Below are 22,180 nucleotides of genomic sequence, written 5' to 3'. Positions count from 1 at the left end.
TAGAGTAGTATATACAAATTTAATGGACAATAAAGTAGTCTGATCTGATTGGAAGGGGGATGAGGGCTTGTCACCAATTTTTGATGAGACCCCATCATGAGCCTGCGACAGGAAATTTTGATTTTTTTTCCCCCTACCATCACTTACCCAGGTTGCTATCTGCATTTCAGTGAACAGTAATATGAAAACTTAAGTATACCACATGGAAATTGTTGAGTTTTTTGATATATTTGGACAAATATTGACTTGATTCTCTTTGAAACTAATTTTGAAATTAATAAAGTTGATGTACTTGATGAAAATGACGATTAAAAACACAAATTTTCCTTATTTATTCAACAGAAATATCAATAGAAGAATTTGCTAGCTCAAGTTAAATCAATGAATGTAAGCTGTCCAGTCCCATAGGCAGTGAAGCAACCCCAAACTATAATGTTTCCACCACCATGCCTCACAGTTGGTATGAGGTACTTCTCCTGAAAAACTATTTTTGGTCTGTGCCAAACATGTCTGCTGTTACTGTGGCCTTTGCAAGTTTAAAATTAATAATAATAAACACTCACCTTTTGTTGCAAAATCCAAACGTAGCTCCTATCTTGGGTGAAGTGTCTGGCTTGTCACTGCTTCGACGCCTGGGTAGCACCAAGCTGGACACTTCACCCAGGAAACACGGAGACCACGGCTGAAGAGCCTGGCTCCCTGTCACCATTGAACATATAGTGAATGAAAACCTGATAGTGATGCTCACTTACTGAGATAGGAGCTACACCGGGATTTAGCTCAATTACAACAAAAAGTGTGTGTTTCATTATTATTATTTTATTTTAAACGCGATAAGGCCATCAACTAAGCTAAGCTAATTGGCGCTTGTGCTTTTGCTGCAGATAGATGGCTGCAATGGCAACAAGCACACACTGCTTCTCCTTCATCTCATAGGATGACACACGCTGGTGAATTGTATACAAATTGCCTCCAGAATGTTTAATTCTAGCGGCAAGAACACTGGTTTGTTGTCAAAAGTGGAATGATAGTTGTGCCACCCATGTTACTATGGCAACCAGTAGTGGGAACGCCTACTGGCGACTTCATAGTACAGCGACTGGCGACTTGCAGCAATAACATCGCTGTATGTGTGAACGTATCTTTATTCTAATGTACTGTTTAGACAGCAAAGGTTTTTTCCTGGCACGCCTCCCATGTGGGTCAAATTTGTGCAATCTCTTTCTGATTGTAGAAGCATGTGTATTAATTTATTTATTGCTTATTGCTGGACTGAGGTATGGTATGTAGCATTCTTGCCACGGCTCCAGTGTCCTGGTTCGTTCCTGAGCTTGGGTTACTCCCACCTCCCAAAATCATGCCAGTTCTAACAATCCTTGATGTTCTGATGATCTGGCCTACTTTGTCAAAGTTTCCTAGTGTAGCAGCATACATTTATAGGTCTTCATAAAACAACACAATTGTTTTGTGCGCTTTTGTCTACTTTATTACTCTGAATCACTAATATAAAAAGCTACAGGTCATGTTTTGATACTGCCAAAAACAGCTTTCAGAATTAAACTATATTTGGTAGCATATTATAATAGAGTGCCTTATAATCAGGAAACATATCCAGCATTAAAATTCAAATTAACTGTCAGCTTTCACCTAACAACTAAAGATTAGCATTAGACACCATACTATATTATACATTCCTGTTGTTATCTGCAATTATTTGTAAGTACTTGCACTTTACTACAATTCTGACATACTGCAATTATTTATATCAGGCTGTTATTTGCACATCTACATTTACTGTAATTTACTGGGTATGTATTTACTGCATCATACTTCATGCATCATGCTGTTGACCTCTATCTGTATACTAGTTATCTCAACCTATCACACCATAACTCCTATTTATTTCATTCAACCTAATTGCCTTTTGTATTACTGGTATGCGTCATACTGTTTACTTTTACCTGTACACTATTATCTAACTTATTGCACCATAACCTTATTCATTTCATTTAACTTATTTGCTATTTGTCTCTGACAATGACCATAAAATTGAATCTTAACCTAACCTAAAATTTATGAAGAAGAACACATTTATGGACGCGTAAAACACAAACAAACAAGAGTGAATGCGCATGCGCAGTATCGCTTGTTCTTCTTGGTATGAGGATTGGCCGCCTCGCGCACTGGCATAAAGTTGGCTTGACGTTGGCCGTTCGATATTCGCAGATAAGTGGAAATGAAGGGACCATCTCTAAAGTTACATGGCAATTTTTATATATGATTTAATAGTTTATTTTGTTAAATATAAAAAATCTAAGAGGTGTGGGTTATAGCTGACACCTACATGAACACTTTACAGTTGGTTATATGACTGTAAGTCATTCCCTTCAAATGCTATTGAAGTTAGAAACGTGTTTAACAATGTCGTATGTAACTTTAGAGACGGTCCCTTAATTTTCGAATATTTGCGAATATCGAACGTCCAACGTCAAGCCAACTTTTTGCCAGTGTCTCGCGCGCCCAGCACTCCAAACCTTCCCGGTATAAAGCTACCTAACCACCCGGTTTCTTAACGCCAATAACACACTCTTTCTTTCAGAGGAAATGCTTTACAACCCAAACCTACAACAAATCACAGGTTGTAGTTTAAGAGCGGCCCACATTTTCACCCAATCAGTTTAGTAGTCTGGCGTGACGTCATAATTCCGCTTCCTCGTCGCAGAGTTCTGCAATGGCGTCGGCTGCGCGGTTACTGCTCAGGAGTGCGGCTTTTAAAGCCTCTGTTACTGATGTGTACGGCGGTGTGCACTGTAATAGTGTTGGAATTTCACTCCTCAGACTTTCACCGAGCTGCACGTTGAGGCTGAAGACACAAAAAAGACATGCGGCACACTTCACCTTTCACTCTGACCCCGTCCCCACTAAATACGGTATGTTAAATGGCCTTGGTGTGTGGAGCAATCACAAACAGCTCCTCAGATTAGGGCTCTACAGAGGATCGAGATGCCATTATTAACTACGCTTTATTATGACAACTATTTAATTAAGTTTAGTAGCAAGCCGGCTAATTCCTGCTTTGTTGTCCTTTTAATTGCACCTTTTGTTGTCGTATATAACTAGCTAGATAATAACGTCTGATAAATAGCAGATTATATAAATCAGAATAAAAGTAGCTTATTGATTTAATGTTTTAAAGTTTTGTTACCACATCTGTCTAACTAACCCCTGTGTGTTTACAAGAACATTTACTGTCAATGTTCTTCTCTTCATGAACAGTGGTGTCCTTTTCCAAGCAGGTCACTGTATCAGCTTTCAGTTACAGCCCTGTGAGCTCTGTTTATCCACCAGTCTCAAATCAAATCAGCCTGTGTTTATTCACTTTCACTTTATTTGTCATCCCATGTCCTTGGTGTGCAGAGTGAAAGTGGTTTTCTCCTGTCTGACCCCACTGTACTGAAGCCCTGAACGGCAAGTTGTGCTATGTTGTTGTATCCTCATTTTGTCCCAATAATTTGTTATTTGTAGATATTATGTTGTTATTGTGACTTAATACCTCATAATTTTGACTTGATAACACATTAATTAAAGATATGTCATTATTTTGATGTAGTATCCCATTATTTCAAGATACTATATCGTTATTTTTAATTATTATCTCGTCAAATGGGTGTCCTGGAGGAGCTTTGCATGTTCTCTCCGTGTCCATGTGGGTTTTCTCTGAGCTCTCTAACGGTCACCTCCTAAAACATTTCAGTAGATGCATTGGTTATGTTGAATTGTCACCCGGTGTGAGTGAATGTTGCCCTGCATTTTACTGGTCTTCTATTCAGGGTTCATTTCCACCTCACAAGCCCATGCTCTCATGATAGGCTCTGGATCCAGCACCATCCTGAGCATAAATAAGTGTTTACTGAAGATGAATGAATGATCTCGCCAAATTCAAACAGTCAAAATAACGGCTCGGGCCATTAAACATTCAATAATTTAGTCTGATTGATTGGATTAATTGTGGTGTTGAGTATTAAGTTGAAATAACTCAATAATAACTTAATTATTTATTAAGTTAAATCAACAACATAGCACTTGAACATTTCTTTTCCTGGTTAGCTGTTCAAGGTTTCCGTACCACTGCCTTCACCACAGACACGACATTTCCTTTTTTTCCATGATGATGTGTTTACATATGTGCTTCAGGCACCACCACGAAGATGAACCTGTTTCAGTCCATAACCAGTGCCTTGGACAACACCTTGGCCAGTGACCCCACAGCAGGTATTAACACCTATGATTTTATCTTCATTTTTTCTTGTTTGCTGAAAACACTAAACAATTATCTGTACTCCAAGGGTTTTATTTTCTTTAGATTTTCTTTAGATTTTCATTATATTGCTCTTTTGAAATTGTTTTTAATTTAAATGAGTAAAATTTAGATTAAAAAGGTTATACAAAAATGTTGAGAGGAATTTTAAATATGAGCAGTAGAATTTACTACTGTAAAATTTTTATACTTGGAACTGATCACTAAAAACAAGCTTATGTTGCAGTGCACCTCTGTGTTAGTACTCATATGATTTGTGCTCATATACAGGTGCATCTCTAAAAATGTAATTATCGTGGAAAAGTTTTTAAAAAAAATGTAATTTAATGTTTTTTTTTTCCTCCTGTAGTTTAATTCATTTAATTCAGTGGAATATTCATATATTCTAGATTCATTGCACATAAAGTAAAAAAAAAAATTCAAGCCTTTTTTTTGTTTTAATTTGATGATTACAACTTATAGCTCATGGACATAAAAAAAATCCAGTATCTCAAAATATTAGAATAAAGAATTTATAATACAGAAATGTTGACCTTCTGAAAAGTATGCTAATTTATGCATATGCATCTTACCTGGGCTAAGGAGAAAAAGAACTGGACCGTTGCAGAGTCGTCTTTTCTGATGAAGGTAAATTTTGCATTTCATTTGGAAATCAAGGTCCCAGAGTCTGGAGGAAGAGTGGAGAGGAACAGAATCCAATTTGCTAGAAGTCCAGTGTGAAGTTTCCACAGTCAGTGATGATTTGGTGTGCCATGTCATCTGCTGTTGTTGGTCCACTGTGTTTCTCTCAGTGCAGCCATCTACCAGGAGATTTTGGAGCACTTCATGCTTCCATCTGCTGACAAGCTTTATGGAGATGCTGATTTCCTTTTCCAGCAGGACTTGGCACCTGCCCACAGTGCCAAAACTACTAGTAACTGGTTTGCTGACCATGGCATTACTGTGCTTGATTGGCCAACCAACTCACCTGACCTGAACCCCACAGATAATCTCTGAGAGACACCAGACCCAACAATACAGACGAGCTGAAGTCTGCTATCAAAGCAACCTGGGCTTCCATAACGCCTTAGCAGTGTCACAGGCTGATCGCCTCCATGCCATATCGCATTGATGCAGTAATTCATACAAAAGGAGCCCCGACCAAATATTGGGTATTGATACTTTTCAGAAGGAAGAACATTAACATACTTTTCTGCATTATAAATTCTTTATTCTAATATTTTGAGATACTGGACTTTTGTTTTCCATGAGCTGTAAGCTGTAAGCTGTAATCATCAAGATTAAAACAATTTTTTTTCAATTTATGTGTAATCTAGAATATATGAAAGTTCCACTTTTTTAATTAAATTATGGAAAAACTAACTTTTCCGCAATATTTAAATTTTTTGAGATGCACCTGTATGTGCTTGTTTGTTTTAACCCTCTTACCCCGTATGGCCGAAAAACTGGCTTGCCCGTCTTTGATCTATTCCTGTAAGGATGATATACCGGCTTGGTCGTCTATGCCAAATCCCCGTAAGGCAGATATAGAGGATTTACAGTGTAAACGTTATCCCCGTAAGGCCGGTGTACCGGCATTTCTCTGCTATGATTCCTTACTTATTTAATTATTATTTTTTGACCCAGAAGGTTGATGACGTCACAACGTGATTACGTTATTACGCCAGCATTACGATGAAGCTGATCCAAGCGTGAATATTGGTGTACTAGTAGAAGTGAACTAAAAATGCCAAAGCGAAAAGCTAATTGTGTTCCAGCTAAAGTTACACCTACAGTGAACACAGGTACATCTAAAACAGTGGAAAAAAAAAAAGAAAACATACACAGTTACACAGGCGAGAGCGAGGATTTTAGATAGTGACAGCAGTGAAAGTTCAGGCGATGTTGAAACCGAAACCGAAACTGATAGAGACGCAAACTCTCCTGATTCAGACCCTGATCCGTCTTCATCTTCAGCATCAACCAGTGCGACTGATACTGCAGGGGTCTGGAGTCATAATGGGACCATTTCTGTGTATTCGTTAAAACACTACCTGCTGGTCTGATTATCACCAGAAACTTGACTTTTGGTGCTAAAATGCATTTATTTATTTATTATTTACTTGAATTTATTCAAAGGCATTGACCACGCTGATGCTCGTATGGTACTTCTAAATGAATAGAAGGATTTTAGCGAGCATTTTTTCGTAATTTCTCTAGTTAAGAATTGTGTTCTAAGTTTAGTAAAAACACTGAACTGCTTCATTTTCAAAGTAATATTACACAAATACATTATTATAAGTTGTTTCAAGGCCTAAAGATGTTAAAATTAAAATGTTGATTTTGGCCCAGGAACTCAGGGTTGGCGTGCTGTTTCTCTGGGGAATATAGGGTTATGGGACATAATACTGTGGGAACTTAGGGGTAAGAGGGTTAATGGTGACATACTGTCACATGTCAAAACTGAATTATCTTTTAAGTGATTTCTCTGCCTGTTCCAAAGTAATTTTCGGGGAGGATGTGGCCTTCGGTGGTGTGTTTCGATGCACAGTTGGCCTGAGGGACAAATATGGTGAGTACTTTTCATTTGTGATTATTTGAGTGGAGTGTGAAACCCATGTTTTGGTGTACCATGTGTTAACACTAGATGGCAACACCTTCCTGCTTTTGAGAGCCATAAGAACGGGGCACTTCGCGTTGCTAAATGTGGGCAACCGATTGTTTCTTTAAAGTTCCTAATGGTGAATTATACAGCCATGTGTGAAATAATGTTGAATCCTTACCACCCCTGACCTTTTTATTAATTGGGTGTATGATGATTTAATGTTCAAATCATGGATGCCCTGAAATATTCTTATATGGGGGAACCCATTAAGTTCAACAGATAACTATGTAATTAGTTGGTTATGCAATTAGTCCTGTGACAGTGGTCCAGAAGAAAGACCCTCAGAAGACATTCAGTGAGAAAGTCGACTTTATCTTTTGCAAAAGCCCTCTTTGAGTAATGCATTGGTGATGTCTTTAACAGAGCAAGCAAAGACATGACTTTGTGTGTGTGTGTGTGTGTGTGTGTGAGAAATATTCAGTCAAATTTGCTTCACATTTGTTTGACCTGTGTTGTCATTGGGTATTTAATATGAGAACATCCCTTTTGTATTTTTTGACATAAGTTTTATGTTTCATAAATCTAGATTTGTACATCACTTTTAACATGTTACTTTGTGTCATTTGATTAATCTGTACAACATCTACATTTATACTTTATATTTAGTGAAAACACAAAACCTAGTGCACACTTTATTCATGATGATGTGTATAGAAAGTAATATTAGTTTTTTTAATGTAAAAATAGACAATTGAACTCTTTTGTGTTTTTATGAATTATGCATATTAAATTTTTTGTGAAATTGCTTTGTGATACCACATTTGTTTACATCTGTATGCACCTGTCCACATTTTTTTTAATGGAACAGCAAATTGTGATTATTTTAAACATTGATGATACAATGTAGGTTTACACCATGCTGTATTTTCAATCCTCTATTTATAAACTTTAAACCTATCTGTTTAGATATTAATGGCAATTTGATATTTCCTGCATGACCATGATTTTATTCATGTTGCCGGACAAACATGAGGTGATTCATGGATTGCTTAGCAACTTGTAGTTAAAATAAACACAAGGTGCGTACCCTCGCTCAATCTCTTCTCTCGTCCTCTCACTCTCTTTTGTTTTCATTGACGTCAGAGGTGTTGACCTATTGCAAGGGATCATTATTTTCCGTGTCAGCTTGTTAGATGGGATGTGCGTGCACACACACACACACACACACTCTTCCGAGCATTACTCATTGCTACCGCTGTCAACCTGCATTCCACATTTTGATCTGTGATTTGTCCTCTCGCCATTCTACTTTAAGTTCCCTCTCTGTGAAATCGATTGCACACACCGGCCAGGAAACCTTGTATCAAATCGGGCACCACCTTCCTAAATGAAATCTACCTTTTGCTCAGTACTCACACGTTCATGTGCGAAAGAGATTTATTTTACTTTGTAACTGGAAACACAGTGTTTGGAGATTAATGCAATGCTGAGACATTCATCAAATTCGCCTTCCCTCATTCATCAGCTTTTTCATGAATACCCTTGTGTACTGGCCCTTTTAAACTGCTTTTCTATGTGGTTTTAGATGACCATGTAATATATGGGCTGTATTATGTAAGCCTTTTTTCATTTTATTTTATTTTTTTAACCCCAAATTAGCATGTGATCAGTGGATATGTGGGCCAACACAAACAGGCGAATAGAACAGACCAGCAGCTGACAACTTGGAATGAATAAAAATAGAAATCCCTGACCATATCTCCAGTCTAATTCTTGTGGTTGATCATTGGATTATGGGATAGACGAGGAAAACACACCATGTTTTTGTGGTCATAGATGAGTCTCCCATTTAGGATTAAGTTGACCCTCTTTTGTTTTATAACACGGTCTGGGAAGTAAATAAGCCTATATTGGACCTTGTTATATTTAAGATGGTTTTAATTTGTTTCTATTCTGTGGCTCTTTATCCTCTGTCTGACGATTTGTTATTAAAGCTGGTTATCAAATGGTCATTGTAAAGTTACACTCATAATATGTTTTTTTTCTTTTCTTTCTCTTGTTTCTCCTTGCTAGGCAAAGACCGTGTTTTTAACACTCCTCTGTGTGAGCAGGGCATTGTGGGATTTGGCATAGGAGTAGCTACTGCAGGAGCCACAGCCATTGCAGAAATTCAGTTTGCTGATTACATCTTCCCTGCTTTTGATCAGGTGAGCTCTCTAATCCCATTCATACTTTGTAAGTTAATGTTTAAGGTTTTTTAGAAACACCCATACTTTTTAAGGGCCAACATACCTTTTAAGAAACCCTCATGCAACAGCAATCTGTCTGAATATCCAGACTTCCCAATGCAACAACCAACTGAACCAGATTATAAAGGACAGAATTATTATTTGCTACTAAAACAAAAAGGTTGTATATGAATATGAATATAGATTTGATCCAAGTTGATACACTCTATCAAATGATACATAAAATTTACATTTTGTAGTAATTTTCACAATTGAAATGAACAAAAAGATCAGTCACGTGGAAAAAGTAAGTACACCCCTACATTTATCGCACCTTCAAATTGAAAAATTACAATGAGGTGTTCAAGATTGGGTGCCGCTGATCAGAACCTGCTTAGGGAGTGCAGGTGGAACCTGTCTTATTTCTTTACTTATCTAGTGTCTGGTGTTCCCATTGCAATTGAGGTGTGTGGTGTCATCATGCCAAGATCTAAAGAGTTCTATAAGGCCTTCAGAAAAAAGGTTGTGGATGCCTATGAGTCTGGCAAGGGATTTTAAAAGATCTCCAAATTATTTGAATTATACATCACTCCACTGTAAGGAAAATCATCTACAAATGGCACAGATTTCAAATGACTGCGGATTTGTCCCGGACTGGCCATCCCAACAAATTCAGCCCAAGAGCAGACCGTCTGATGCAAAAAGAAGTCTCCAAGAACCCCAAAATTTAATCACAGGATCTGCTAGTAAGTCTTGCAGCTGTTGGTGTCGAAGTGCATGTTTCTACAATCAGAAAGAGATTGCACAAATGTGATCTGCATCTGCCTGGAAAATGCCTTTGCAAGACTACAGTTTGCCAAAGAGCATATAGGCAAGATCGGGCCTTTTGGAATAATGTGCTCTGGACAGACGAATAAAGATAAAGTTGATTGGCAACAGTAATAGCAGACCTGTTTCGTGCAGACCAGAGACAGCTTTTCAGGAGAAGCACCTCATACCAACTGTGAAGCACGGTGGTGGAATGTTATGGTTTGGGGTTGCTTCACTTCCTCAGGGACTGGACAGTAGGCATTCATTGATTCAACTATTAATTCTGCATCATATCAAAGAGTGCTTGAAGATAATGTGAGGTCATCTGTCTGAAAGTTGAAATTGAACCGAAAGTGAGCCTTTCAGTGGGATAATGATCCTAAGCACACTAGCAAATTCACCAAGAAATGGCTCAAAAAGAAGAAATGGATGGTTATGGAATGTCCTAGTCAAAGCCCAGATTTGAATCCCATTGAAATGTTGTGGGGGGATTTGAAATGGGCAGTACATGCAAGAAAACTGTCAAACATCTTGCAACTGAAAGAATATTGCATGGAAGAGTGACCAAAATTTCCAGCAAGTCTGGTAGACAGTTATGCAAAACGTCTACAAAAAGTTATTTTTGCTAAAGCGGACAATACTAGCCAAGGGTGTACTTATTTTTTCCACAGAAGATTATCACATCTATTGGTATTTCTGTTGCATAAATGATTTTTAAAAATCTAATTTTCATTGTGGTTTTGTCCAAGTATATCAACTTTATTAATAAAAGTTTTGAAGATGATTAAATGATTGCTTGTCCAAATATGTCAAAAAGGCCAATATTTCCCTGGGGTGTACTTATTTTGTGTGTATATATATATATATATAATATATATACATATATACATACATACATATATATATATATATATATATATATATATATATATATATATATATATATATATATATATATATATATATATATATATGTATGTATGTATGTGTCTGTGTGTGTGTGTGTGTGTGTGTGTGTGTGTGTGTGTGTGTGTGTGTATATTCCCCTGCGTCATTTAAAAGCTTACAAAACATAGACTTCAGTCTGACATCTCTGGCTCTTGAGCTAGCAAATGCAAATTCTTTTAAAAGCCATTGCATGTTTATCAAAATCTTTATATTTTCTCATTATAATTTGACTTGTATTTTAATTAACCATAATTAACATTCAAATGACCCAAATACTGCATTGTACAATCATTGTGTACTAAAATATGGTTCAAAGACACACACATTAAGTATACAAAACATTACACTGTTTTTCTAGTTTCATAACACATGATCTAAAGGTCAGCATCATCAATGCTTTCAAGGGTTGGGCAGAGGAGAGGCATACTTTTACGTTAACAGGTGGATCATATCTGGGCAATGAGACAGTTGTGGAGGGCAATATGCATTAGACTAAAGCAGTGGAGCACTGTGAGAGCACTGAGAGTTAAGCACAGAAAATCAATGCTGTTTTTGACCATTTGAGATTTCTGTGTTTTACTCTTGACTTGGACTGGATAAGCAAGTTCTTTCTGCTCAAAAAAGCGGAAATAAACATAAATTACCTGTTTAGAGGCTTTTGGACTCTTAAAAACGGACATCATGGTTCCAGATGTTGTAACTTTGGTTTCCTCTGTACTTTCAATACAAAACCTGACACAGTTACAGTTGAGATGTTTGCACAAACCACAAATGTTCTTCCAAAGACCAGATTCAATTACTCTCACTTAAATATACTAGGCCAAAGAAGGGAAAAAATTCAGCTACTTTTTTATTTTTACACATGTGTATTGTGACCATTCTGTGCTCTTGAACACATCTGACTCGATCATTATGTATGATTGCATTCTGCTGATAGAGTTGGAAGATTGTAGAGCTTCCAGAGACATGGACGTTATGGAAATGCTATACAGTATGTCAGCAATAACTTGGTAGTGTTATTGGTCACAGCTTTGTAGAGCCTCACACATAGCAATAGTGATTAACCTTGCGAAGAGGAATGAAGTATTAGCTGGCTGAGAGAAACATGCAGATGTTGTTTGTTTGATGTTGGGCCCTGCGTGTCCTCACCTTGCCGAAGATGGATGAGTTTTCGCTCCTTCGTCAAGGCAACTGAATATCAAATGTGATAAGGGTGGTGGGGGTGGGGTGGTGGTGGGGGGGGGGGGGGGGGGTCAATACCGTGGGCCATGGTGAAAACAGAGCCAGCCTCTGAATCATCTCTCTTCTCTGCACTCCATCACGTTGTCACATTGCCTACTAGCATGTTATTGCTTTTGTTTCATTTACACTTCAAATGTACTTTGTACAAAGACATCATTTCAAGTTGTTTGAGAGGCATTTTTCCCAACAAACTTTACATACAATGCATTTAATGACTTTGAAGGGAAATGGGTTTTAGGCTTAGGATTAGCAGTGTTCTGACTTTTTTTGAATGAGAGACTGATATGTGCAAAGTTTGTTGTTTTAACTTAAAAATGTATGAATCAAGTTTATTTTTTAATCATAACTCTGTGTAATTTGTATATCTTTTAAAGATTGTAAATGAAGCTGCCAAGTATCGGTATCGCTCTGGAAATCAATACGACTGTGGGAAACTGACCATCCGAGCACCGTGGGGCTGTGTGGGCCACGGCTCCCTCTACCACTCCCAGAGTCCTGAGGCTTTCTTTGCCCACTGCCCTGGCCTTAAGGTGAGCTTGGAAGATTAGTCAAAGGTACAGTGGGTCAGAAAATTGGATATGATCGAGGAAGCACAATACAAATTGGGAAATTCTATTTAAAAGCCATAAACATAACACAGCTATGTCCTATTCTTATACCACTGACAGCATAGTAAACATGCTTATTTTAGTGCCTAGTGCTTATATTTAATAAACAATCTTATTTTATGGAAAATAGTAATCATGTGATTGCTTTTTAACAGGTGGTTGTGCCAAGAGGTCCAGTCCAAGCTAAAGGGTTGCTCCTGTCCTGCATTGCTGATAAGAACCCCTGCATCTTCTTTGAGCCTAAGATCCTTTACAGAGCAGCAGGTTAGTTGTCAGCAGTGTCATATATCTTTCTCATTTCTTTGAGCGATTTATGTAAGTGAATTTGTTAAGACAGATTCAAGAACAACATTTCTGTGAGTTGCTCTTCTATCATGCATCATTAAAATTTATACCACAGTGTCATTGAATGCTGAAATCTGATTGGTCAGATGGTGTGCATTATTTTTGTAAAACAGCAAAGCTTGGAAAGTTATTGTTTCTATAGTAACAGCTCCTACAGAGGGACTTATATGGCAGTGGGTTGTCCATTAATCGTAGGGTTGGCGATTTGATTCCCGGCCCACGTGACTCCACATGCCGAAGTGTCTTTGGGTAAGACACTGAACTCCTAGTTGCTCCCGATGGCAAGCTTGCGCCTTGAATAGCAGCTTTGCTACCATTGGTGTGGGAGAGTGTTTGAGAATGGGTGAATGAGAACCAGAGTAAAGGACTTTGTAGAACCGCTAAGGTGCTATATAAGTGTAGACCATTTACCAGATGCTCCACATAACCTAAGGCTAATAATAAATAGATGTCAAAATGAGCTGTTATTTAAGAAAGTAATACGTATGGAAGGAATCTTGTGAGCACCTTAGTTATGCTCTCTGTTTTCATGATAAAGTGACAAGCTGTGCTTTTTGAGAGAGAGAGAGGGATTGATGAGTGAATGACTGTTTATTGCAACTGTAATGTATATGAGAACAGGGACTAACTTGTCTCTCAGACGTTTCACAACATTACATGTTACTACAAACCATTAAAATATGCGATGTGTCATTCATTACTAATATAAACATTGTAATCATTGGCAAATTGCTGTGGTATATGTAGGAATTATTTAAACAAAGTAAACGGGTGTGAATGATATTCTCTAAAAGGGAAATTTATTTTCCAAAACAAAGAGAACCTTCCTTTTAACTACAATGGGAACAATACAAATTTATGCAGTGGAAGGGGAAGACAAACTGAATGTCACCACTTTTACAACCCATGAATGAGTTTTCAGTAACTTCACTACTCAATTTATTGCCCTTGTTGCAAACTGATGTCTTAAATGTATTATGGAAAGATACAAATGAGCATTGTGAAGCATGTATTTGTATCATCAGATTTCAAGGGGAAGTGGATATGCAATAAACCACGCTAAAATTTGATGTATATTGAAAACCCAAAAGTCTCCTAAGCTTCTGTTTCAATAAGTTACTTCCATCAGTAATTCATGATGATTTAAAGTGAGTTTTTAATCAAAATTGTAAATGTATGATTAAAACCAAGAGACTTGGCTACAATTGCGCTATGAGTTATTACTTGCAGCATGGCAGAACTATATCACTTTTAAAGAGTTTGAACAGATTTGGTTTGGTTTTTGGAGAACACATTATTTAAAGTGGCACATCAGTAATTGTGGCATACCCTGATGTGTTTTTTTTTTCCACTGTAGTGGAATGATTATTGGTACTTGGCATGACTATTGGTATATAAAGTACAATATGATGCCTCATTACAGTAATGTTTTTGTGGCGGAAAAAGGATAAAAGTAATGATGGACATCTTTGGATATTATCTACCCAATCCACATGTTAAATCTATCGAGGTTTAAGCTTTACATTTTTTTGTGCGTTCAGGAGTTGTGTTTGTAGAACAGTGGAAATGCTTACATACATTAGATGTCCATAATATAGGGTATGCAATGATGTCACTTTCCCACTAACACGTGCCCCCTTGGCCAGACTGAGTGGCAAAACATCTAGCAAAATGGCTGGTTTTAATAGAGGAAGCTGCAAAAACGCTAGTATAACTAACGATTATCAGCTTAAATTAAAGGCAGTTGGACTCGATAGTGACACTTACAACTTGCCCAAGAACCCGTGGTCCATGGACATTTATATGTACCTGATTTCAAGGCCGGGAAAATACACTAAGCAAAGCCTGAAGGCATATAAAAGCCTTGACGCTTGGTCCTACTTCAAGGCGGGATTTGTTGGGGAAATTAAAGTGATAAGAACACCAATAAATATTCTGGTTGTATGTGTACAGGTATGTACAAATATTTTTATTTTATTATATAATTTTATCTGGTAACCCATAAGTTAGCTAGTCCTAGTTTGTTTGTAGCTAACACTGCTTCCATTTACTAACATTACATATTTGTGAAGCTAAAACACATTCAGAGAATGGATGAGCCCCCTATCATTCATCAGTGGAAATAGGCAGTGTTTAAAAAGAAATATGTAGCAAATTATTCAACATTGTACAACATGAATACCACATGCCAAAATAACTTGCACTTAAGTCGGTTCACACTGTACGATTTTGGCCATGATTTGGTCATCTGAGACAAATTTTGAGAATCCTGAAAGATTCCTCTAATCCTAGGCCAAAATCTGTAGTCTTTGATCGCGAGTTTGACGATTAAATTCTGTCACTGTCAGGAGATTTGAGGCACAGTCCTGTAGTGTGGCTTCTCCTACTCCATACGTGTCCTCTTGCGTGCATCCGTTTTTCACATCTTGACTGTCGTACAGTCTGACATTAATGACAAATGAGATCTTACAGTGTGACATTGCTTACAGCAGGGATTATGTTCGTACAGTCTGACAAGCAACTGTCACAAAGGACTATTAAAAATCACAAAGTGTGCACCCAGCTTTACATTGTTCGACTTTGTAAAAATAGAGTGAAATGGTTTTCTGTACAAAGATAGCTTTGAATTCTTGTTGAATCTGTTAGCACAGTTGATCTCGCAACAGCTTTTTTCCATTTTTAGATGCGTTGTTTCTGTTTTCGCGGAATTCACGCTGTACACTAATGCTGCCGCCCAATCCTTTTGCCCCTCAGTGGGCATGACCACGGCTACCTTGACATCACGTGCATACCCTCTATCAGTAATCAGTGATTGTTATATAATCAGTGATATACAATGTTTTTGTATATTATGATGTAAAAAAGGCTCTCAATGAATTCATGTTTGTTTATCTGTTTACTATCTGAAGAACAGTTCAAGCTGTTCTCCTGTAATTGCTTTTTGTTTCTCTTTGTTTCCTGATCCAAGTGAGTATGAGTGTGAAGGATAAAGTATATAAATCATGTGCTAGTATGATGAAGGTTTGTACATGCTGTCCTAGCTGTCACATTGAAACAACAAATTGTGCCCCATATGTTACAGAAATACACCACTTCACTTTTACAAAAACGAAACTTCAACAGGGCTTGTGCAAGATGAGCTGTTAGTGATTGGTATAAGGCAGTGGTTCTTAAACTATTTGCAACCAAAGACACCAAATGCAACCAAATGCAAAATAATTAAAAACTAATAATACTTTTAAGAATAATGTAATAATGTTCAGATTAATTTTGTGAACATAATCTCACTGTTGAAATCATTATTTAAATATTTAGAATTATATTTTGGCTATTTATTTGAACTGTAGAGCTTTTTTTAAATTTTTATTTCTTGACCATTCCACCGACAAAACGCATTAGATTCAAGCTGAACTTATTTATAAGCCACTTGTTTTTAAGTTATTGAGGTTTGGATTAAAGCTGTTCAAAATGAACCGTCAAATGGGTTACTATGAATAACAACCCAATGATAAATTAAACAGCTTGTGATTTCCACCACTGTAACAATTTTTTAAAAATAAATCACAGCACTCCTGTGTATGTGTCACAGGCCCCAGGTAGACCTTGAACCCCACTTTTAGAACCACCGACATGAGGAGTTGCTGATGTGAGAGTGATCTCTTGTAATCAGTATTATAGAAATGGGTCAGCATCATTTATCCATAACTGGACCTCACACTGCAGGCAGAAAGTATGATTGTGTCCAATTAATTAACTACAATTAATTAGAAATACTATCCTAAATTTAGGGTTAAATGCTTATGTTGATATCTGGTATTCTGAGATTTAAAAAAAAGGCCAATTTTCCCTCTATTGACACATTTAATTTCATGCAGTGAAGTACAGTTTCTGAATACGTGCTTTTAACGTATCATTTTACCTGCAATGCTCTAAAGCCGTAATGATTGCACTATGTGAAATACCAAGAGAGTAGAAGAGTGCCTTTGTTCTGGTTTAGACTAGACATCTCGATCCTGAAGACACTGTTTCTTTTGTGTGAGCGAATCACATTTCAAAAAGCAGACCTTCTCCTCCCCATGCGCAGAGCCGACTGTACACTACAACTCTTACCTTTCCACCATCAATTTTCTTAATCACAGCTATCATGCATCATTAAGGGTTTTGTACTTGATCTCTGATGTTGAATTATCTTCACCATTAAGTGATGTGATTACAGACCGTTTTCCATTCTTTTAGTTAAGGTGTCATTTCAACTTATTGGCTCATTTGATTTGTATTCCTACTTCACTGTCTCTCTGGGTGTTGTGGCAATACAGATTTAAACAAATAACATGGTTCACAAATGGATGGAAATGACACATTCTGTGCAAGACCTTACATTTCTAGAAATGGGCGCTAGGCGAGATATTTAGTCTTCAAGCAATATCTGTGAAGATAGTAATTCATCAGTTTGTTCTTTAGTATGAATTTTAATTTATTGGACATTTTGAACAGCTGTCATTTCTGTACACAAAAGCCAAGCCTTCTTAATTCATATCTTGTGCCCTCACTTGTGCTTGGTGCTTTGAATATCGCAAAGCATAACTTAAACATCTGGTGGTGAGGAACAGACTCATCAAGCCAGGCTTGTCAGCTCATAAGTTGATTTAACATCACAGCTGCCAAACTCTAAACCCCCTTTGAAGACATTTGAAGGTATCTGTTGGCATGTGTCATTGGAAATGCTGAAACTTGCCTTTGGCACAGTATTTCCTGCTTCAAGAAAAGGAAAATTTGGCAGCCGACCTAGAGAGGTCATAGGCCTTCAATATTACTGCAGTAGTCAGAAACCAATGTTACTCATATGCTACTTGATTCCTGTTGGTCTGCTTTTTGCTGGGTGACTTCATGCTTAGTGTGGCTTAAAATGACTCATTTAAAAATGGGATTGAAAAAATTCTGAATTGTGTTAGGCTTCACTTTTCTGGAAGGGTGACTGTTTTGCATGTACATTTTTTATTATTAGGTAGAAAACCTCAGAGATCTTCAGCGTTATGAACAGAAAAAAAATCAGTGCAAAGAAATATTTTGTTGGCTTTTTATTTCCTGAACCTACTACAAAAATGAAGACTTTCTTTCCAAAGAAATAATTAATTCCTTCTCTTTTTTAGCCCTTCTTTTAGGCAATTCAGTTATTTAAATATATTTCCTGCCGTCTCTCATTAGAGACACTGAGGCAGAGTTGATTAACAGGATTGAGAAACCCCATAGACTTCCAGTGACTAATGAAGACTTCAGACAATCTGTTCTTAATTGTCCACATAATCTGGAGTGGTTGTGTACTGGCCTCACACACATTTTCCGGTTGTCATGTAATCAATCATTTAGAAAGACTGAAACCTTGGGACCCTTAAAAATTAAGTAATTAATTAATTAATTAATTCATTAATTTTTTTTACCACAACTTCAGTGAAAACATCATTTTAACAAGGTGACTGATATTGGGGAATGTAAATGGAGTTGGCTTTTTCTTTTTTGTGTGCTAAGGTTTTCTTGTTTTTCTCTGTTCAGTGGAGCAAGTACCGACCGACGCATACTACCTCCCCCTCTCTCAGGCTGATATTGTGCAGGAGGGAAGTGACCTCACCATGGTTGCCTGGGGAACACAGGTAGGTCACATAAAGGGAAAAGTGTTCACATTAGTAGAAATCGGCTACAGCTGACACATGTGGTGAGGTGCAGGAGTCTGAATAGACTCTAATTTATCCAGTGAGTTTTGTGACATTTGCAAACAAAAAGCAGAACCATGGATTAAAACGATTTCTATCATAAAGCTTAGCTAGCTTACAAGGTGCGCTGACCTAGTGCACCCTGCTTCTGTGTGAACACACTATTACAGCTTTGCTGGTGAATGTTTGTTCTCCCTCCTATCTATTCTAATGGCAAAATAGGGTTATTATTTTTAAACCTCTGTGGAGATCCAAAAACATAGTTCAGTGGGTGTATCCTGTGTGTTGGAAGCAAAGGGCCCAGAATTGATGTTGGGAAACTGTATTGCTTCAGTCCAATCATTTGATATTAAACATGCATCTGACATTGTGGAAATCAGGACTTGTTGCAAATCCTTGATTACTCCCCTGTCCAATAGGTTAAGCAGCCTGCTAGTTCCTATAGTTACTATTATTTGTTGTTTTGGCATAGTCTGCTTTGTTAATTTAAAAAAATGTTCTGTAGAACATGGAATTGACATACTGGTACCATTTCTTCTGTTTTACAGGTTCATGTAATGAGGGAAGTTGCTAACATGGCACAGGACAAGCTTGGTGTGTCCTGTGAGGTCATTGACCTGCAGACAATTTTGCCATGGGACATAGAAACAGTATGCAAGGTAGGTCACACAGATGGACGCACACACACACAGGGATGCATTAGGGGTAATTACATTGCCTGTATCTGTTTAGTACTTCAAATATTTGTATTTAGATTTACACCTGAAGTGAACATGTACAGTGCTGTGAAAAAGTATTCCTGATTTCTTCTGTTTTTGTGTGTATCTCGTAGTAAATAGTTTTAGATCTTCAAACGAAATACAAGGTAAAACAAAGGCAACCTGAGTAAACACACAATACAGTTTTTATTTATTTATTTATTTTATTGAAGCAAAAAAAATATTTGGTGAAAAACTAATTGCTCCCTTAAACATAAAATCTGGTTGTGCCACTTTTAGCAGCAATAACTGCAACCAGATTCTTCCGCTAACTGGAGATCAGTCTTTCACTTAATACTAGGACTTACTAGTGACTATGCTTTGGATCATTGTCTTCATAATCCAGTTGCATAATCCAGTTGCACTTGAGTTTCAATTTGCGGACTGAAGACCGGATATTGTCCTTTAGGATTTTCAGAGAACAGAAATCACATTTCTCTCAATTACTGCAAGTTGCCCAGGCCCTGAAGCAGCAAAGCATCCCCACACCATCACACATCCACCACCATGCTTGACCCTAGGTATGATGTTCTTTTGTGGAATTTGGTGTTTGGTTTGTGCCAGATGTAATGCTGTCTTCCAAACAGGTCCACTTTCGACTCATCAGTCCACAGAACATTCTCCCGAAAGGTTGGAGAATCATCAAGGTGTGTTTTGGGAAAATTCAGACATGTCTTAAATGTTCTTCTTGGTTAGCAGTGGTTTTCACCTCGACACTCTTCCATGGTGCCATTTTTGCCAAGTGTCTTTCTGATTCATGAACAGTGACTTTTATTAATGCATGAGAGGCCTGTAGGTCCTTTGTCCTTAACTCTTTTGTGACTTTCTGGATAAGTCATTGCTGTACTCTTGGAGGAATTTTGGAAGGTCAGCCACTTCTGGGAAGGTTCACTACTGTGCAGAGTTTTTCCATTTGGAGATAATGGCTCTCACTGTGGTCCTTTGAAGTCCTATGAAATAGCTTTGTAACCCTTCCCAGATTCACGTATTTCAATTACTTTCTTCCTCATCATTTCTGGAATTTCTTTCAATTTTGGCAGCTTCATGCTGTTGAAAAAGTTTTCTTTAAGTGATTGAACAGGGTTTGCAGTAATCAGGCCTGGTTGCATCAAGTCCAGCTGAACCCCATTATGAATGCAGTTTCATAGATTTGGGGAATTAGTAACTACGGGGTCAAATATATTTTCATACAGGCCCAGTTGGTATTAGATACCCTTTTTCTTCAATAAATAACATTTACCATTTAAAAAAACTGTATTTTGTGTTTGCTCAGATTGCATTTGTTTTATCTTAAATTTTATTGTAGTTTCCGAAACAGTTTAGTATGAGATCAGGCAAATACTTTTTCACAGCACTGCAACTTTGATATAAACTGACACTGATACTGTTATAACACAGATGTAAAGGTTATATAATATACAACTTTGTTTTAAGCTTAAACCTAAAGCTTACTGATTCTAAATACTCCTAAGCAAGACCATATCTGTTCTTCTCACACTTCAGTTGTATGCCACAAAATAAAACTTTCATACATTTTGTGAAAGTTAATTTTTTTTTTTAACACACTATATATTCAGTAGCACAACACAGGTACAAAATAAAGTGACAAAATATCACTTTAATAAACAGACAATAAGAAAAAAGTGTATTCATGATAATATACTCATTATACAAAGTTCATAGAGTTTATACAACGATATCTCATGTTTTTCTTCTTTTTTTACCTGTTGTTTGCTAGTATTAATATAAAATAAGCAATGAGAAATGCAGTGTAACTAAAATGTTTCTTAAATTAGAGATGGCTCATGGTCGTTTTGTGCTCAAAGATGTTTCTTCAGATATGGGCATTTCCATGTGGAACAACTTTGTTGAAGGAGCAATCACGTTTGCCTTTTACTTTTTAATATGTGCCCTGAAATCTGGGCAAATTCAAAATTGATGGTCACATTTGAATATGCTAGTTGGCCAGCTTGCAGTTCCGTGCAGACGGTGAACTAAATCTAATGACCTGGCTAGAGTTCATTAGTTGTAGCATTAAGAACTATTTGCAGATGTTATAACAGAACTGGGTCCAACTGACTGCAAGCTCAGAATGAGTCAGAGGCTGCTCATACGTTCTGTTTGGTGTCCTCTGCATGTATGGAGGTGTGGGTTTTGTCTATGCAGCAGCAGTTCATTAAAGCATGACTGCACTGGAACATGTTGTTTCTGGTTTCCTGTTGCTTTCTCTGGATGCTATACAGGATTGGTATTCAACAACTTTGTAATCTTTGCTTACATGTCATTTGTTGACAAAAAGAAATCAGCTGAAATAGCAGTAAAACTTTTTCCCCTTTCTGGTGCCTAGAATTCTCTGTAAATATAATAGTCATTTATTTATGGGATAAACGAAATGGTCAGTTTTCTCCTGCCAGACCAGCAGTCTAGATGGCATGATGTGGAAATATTTTTCCTTTTTTAATTTTATGTCTGTCTTGTTTATTTATTTCATTTGCTACTGACTGCAGACAGCACGATGGTGCAGCGGGTAATGTTACTGCTTCACAGCTCCAGGGTCCGAGGTTCAATCCTGAGCTCAGGATATTGCATGGGTTTTCTCTGGGTTCTCCAGGTTTCCTCCCACTGTTCAAA

At 37.3% G+C, this 22,180-nt stretch overlaps 1 protein-coding gene across 2 annotated transcripts in view; it reads left to right on the top strand.

The window, feature by feature from the left end:
- Positions 1-2,479: 2,479 nt before the first annotated feature.
- Positions 2,480-22,180, top strand: part of bckdhb (branched chain keto acid dehydrogenase E1 subunit beta) — a 59,349-nt gene continuing 39,648 nt past the window's right edge. For both annotated transcript variants that reach the window (XM_017477373.1, XM_017477364.1), the window contains exons 1-8: positions 2,480-2,930; positions 4,195-4,272; positions 6,801-6,869; positions 8,976-9,109; positions 12,505-12,660; positions 12,894-13,002; positions 18,634-18,731; positions 19,340-19,450. In XM_017477373.1, the coding sequence (XP_017332862.1) occupies positions 2,732-2,930; positions 4,195-4,272; positions 6,801-6,869; positions 8,976-9,109; positions 12,505-12,660; positions 12,894-13,002; positions 18,634-18,731; positions 19,340-19,450 (954 nt within the window). In that variant the 5' untranslated portion in view covers positions 2,480-2,731. The remainder of the gene's footprint in view (positions 2,931-4,194; positions 4,273-6,800; positions 6,870-8,975; positions 9,110-12,504; positions 12,661-12,893; positions 13,003-18,633; positions 18,732-19,339; positions 19,451-22,180) is intronic.

Source organism: Ictalurus punctatus, chromosome 1 (assembly GCF_001660625.3).
Source record: "Ictalurus punctatus breed USDA103 chromosome 1, Coco_2.0, whole genome shotgun sequence".
Taxonomy (NCBI): Eukaryota; Metazoa; Chordata; class Actinopteri; order Siluriformes; family Ictaluridae; genus Ictalurus; species Ictalurus punctatus.
Note: the sequence above shows the minus strand (reverse complement) of the source record. Positions and strands in the feature narration are given on the sequence as shown.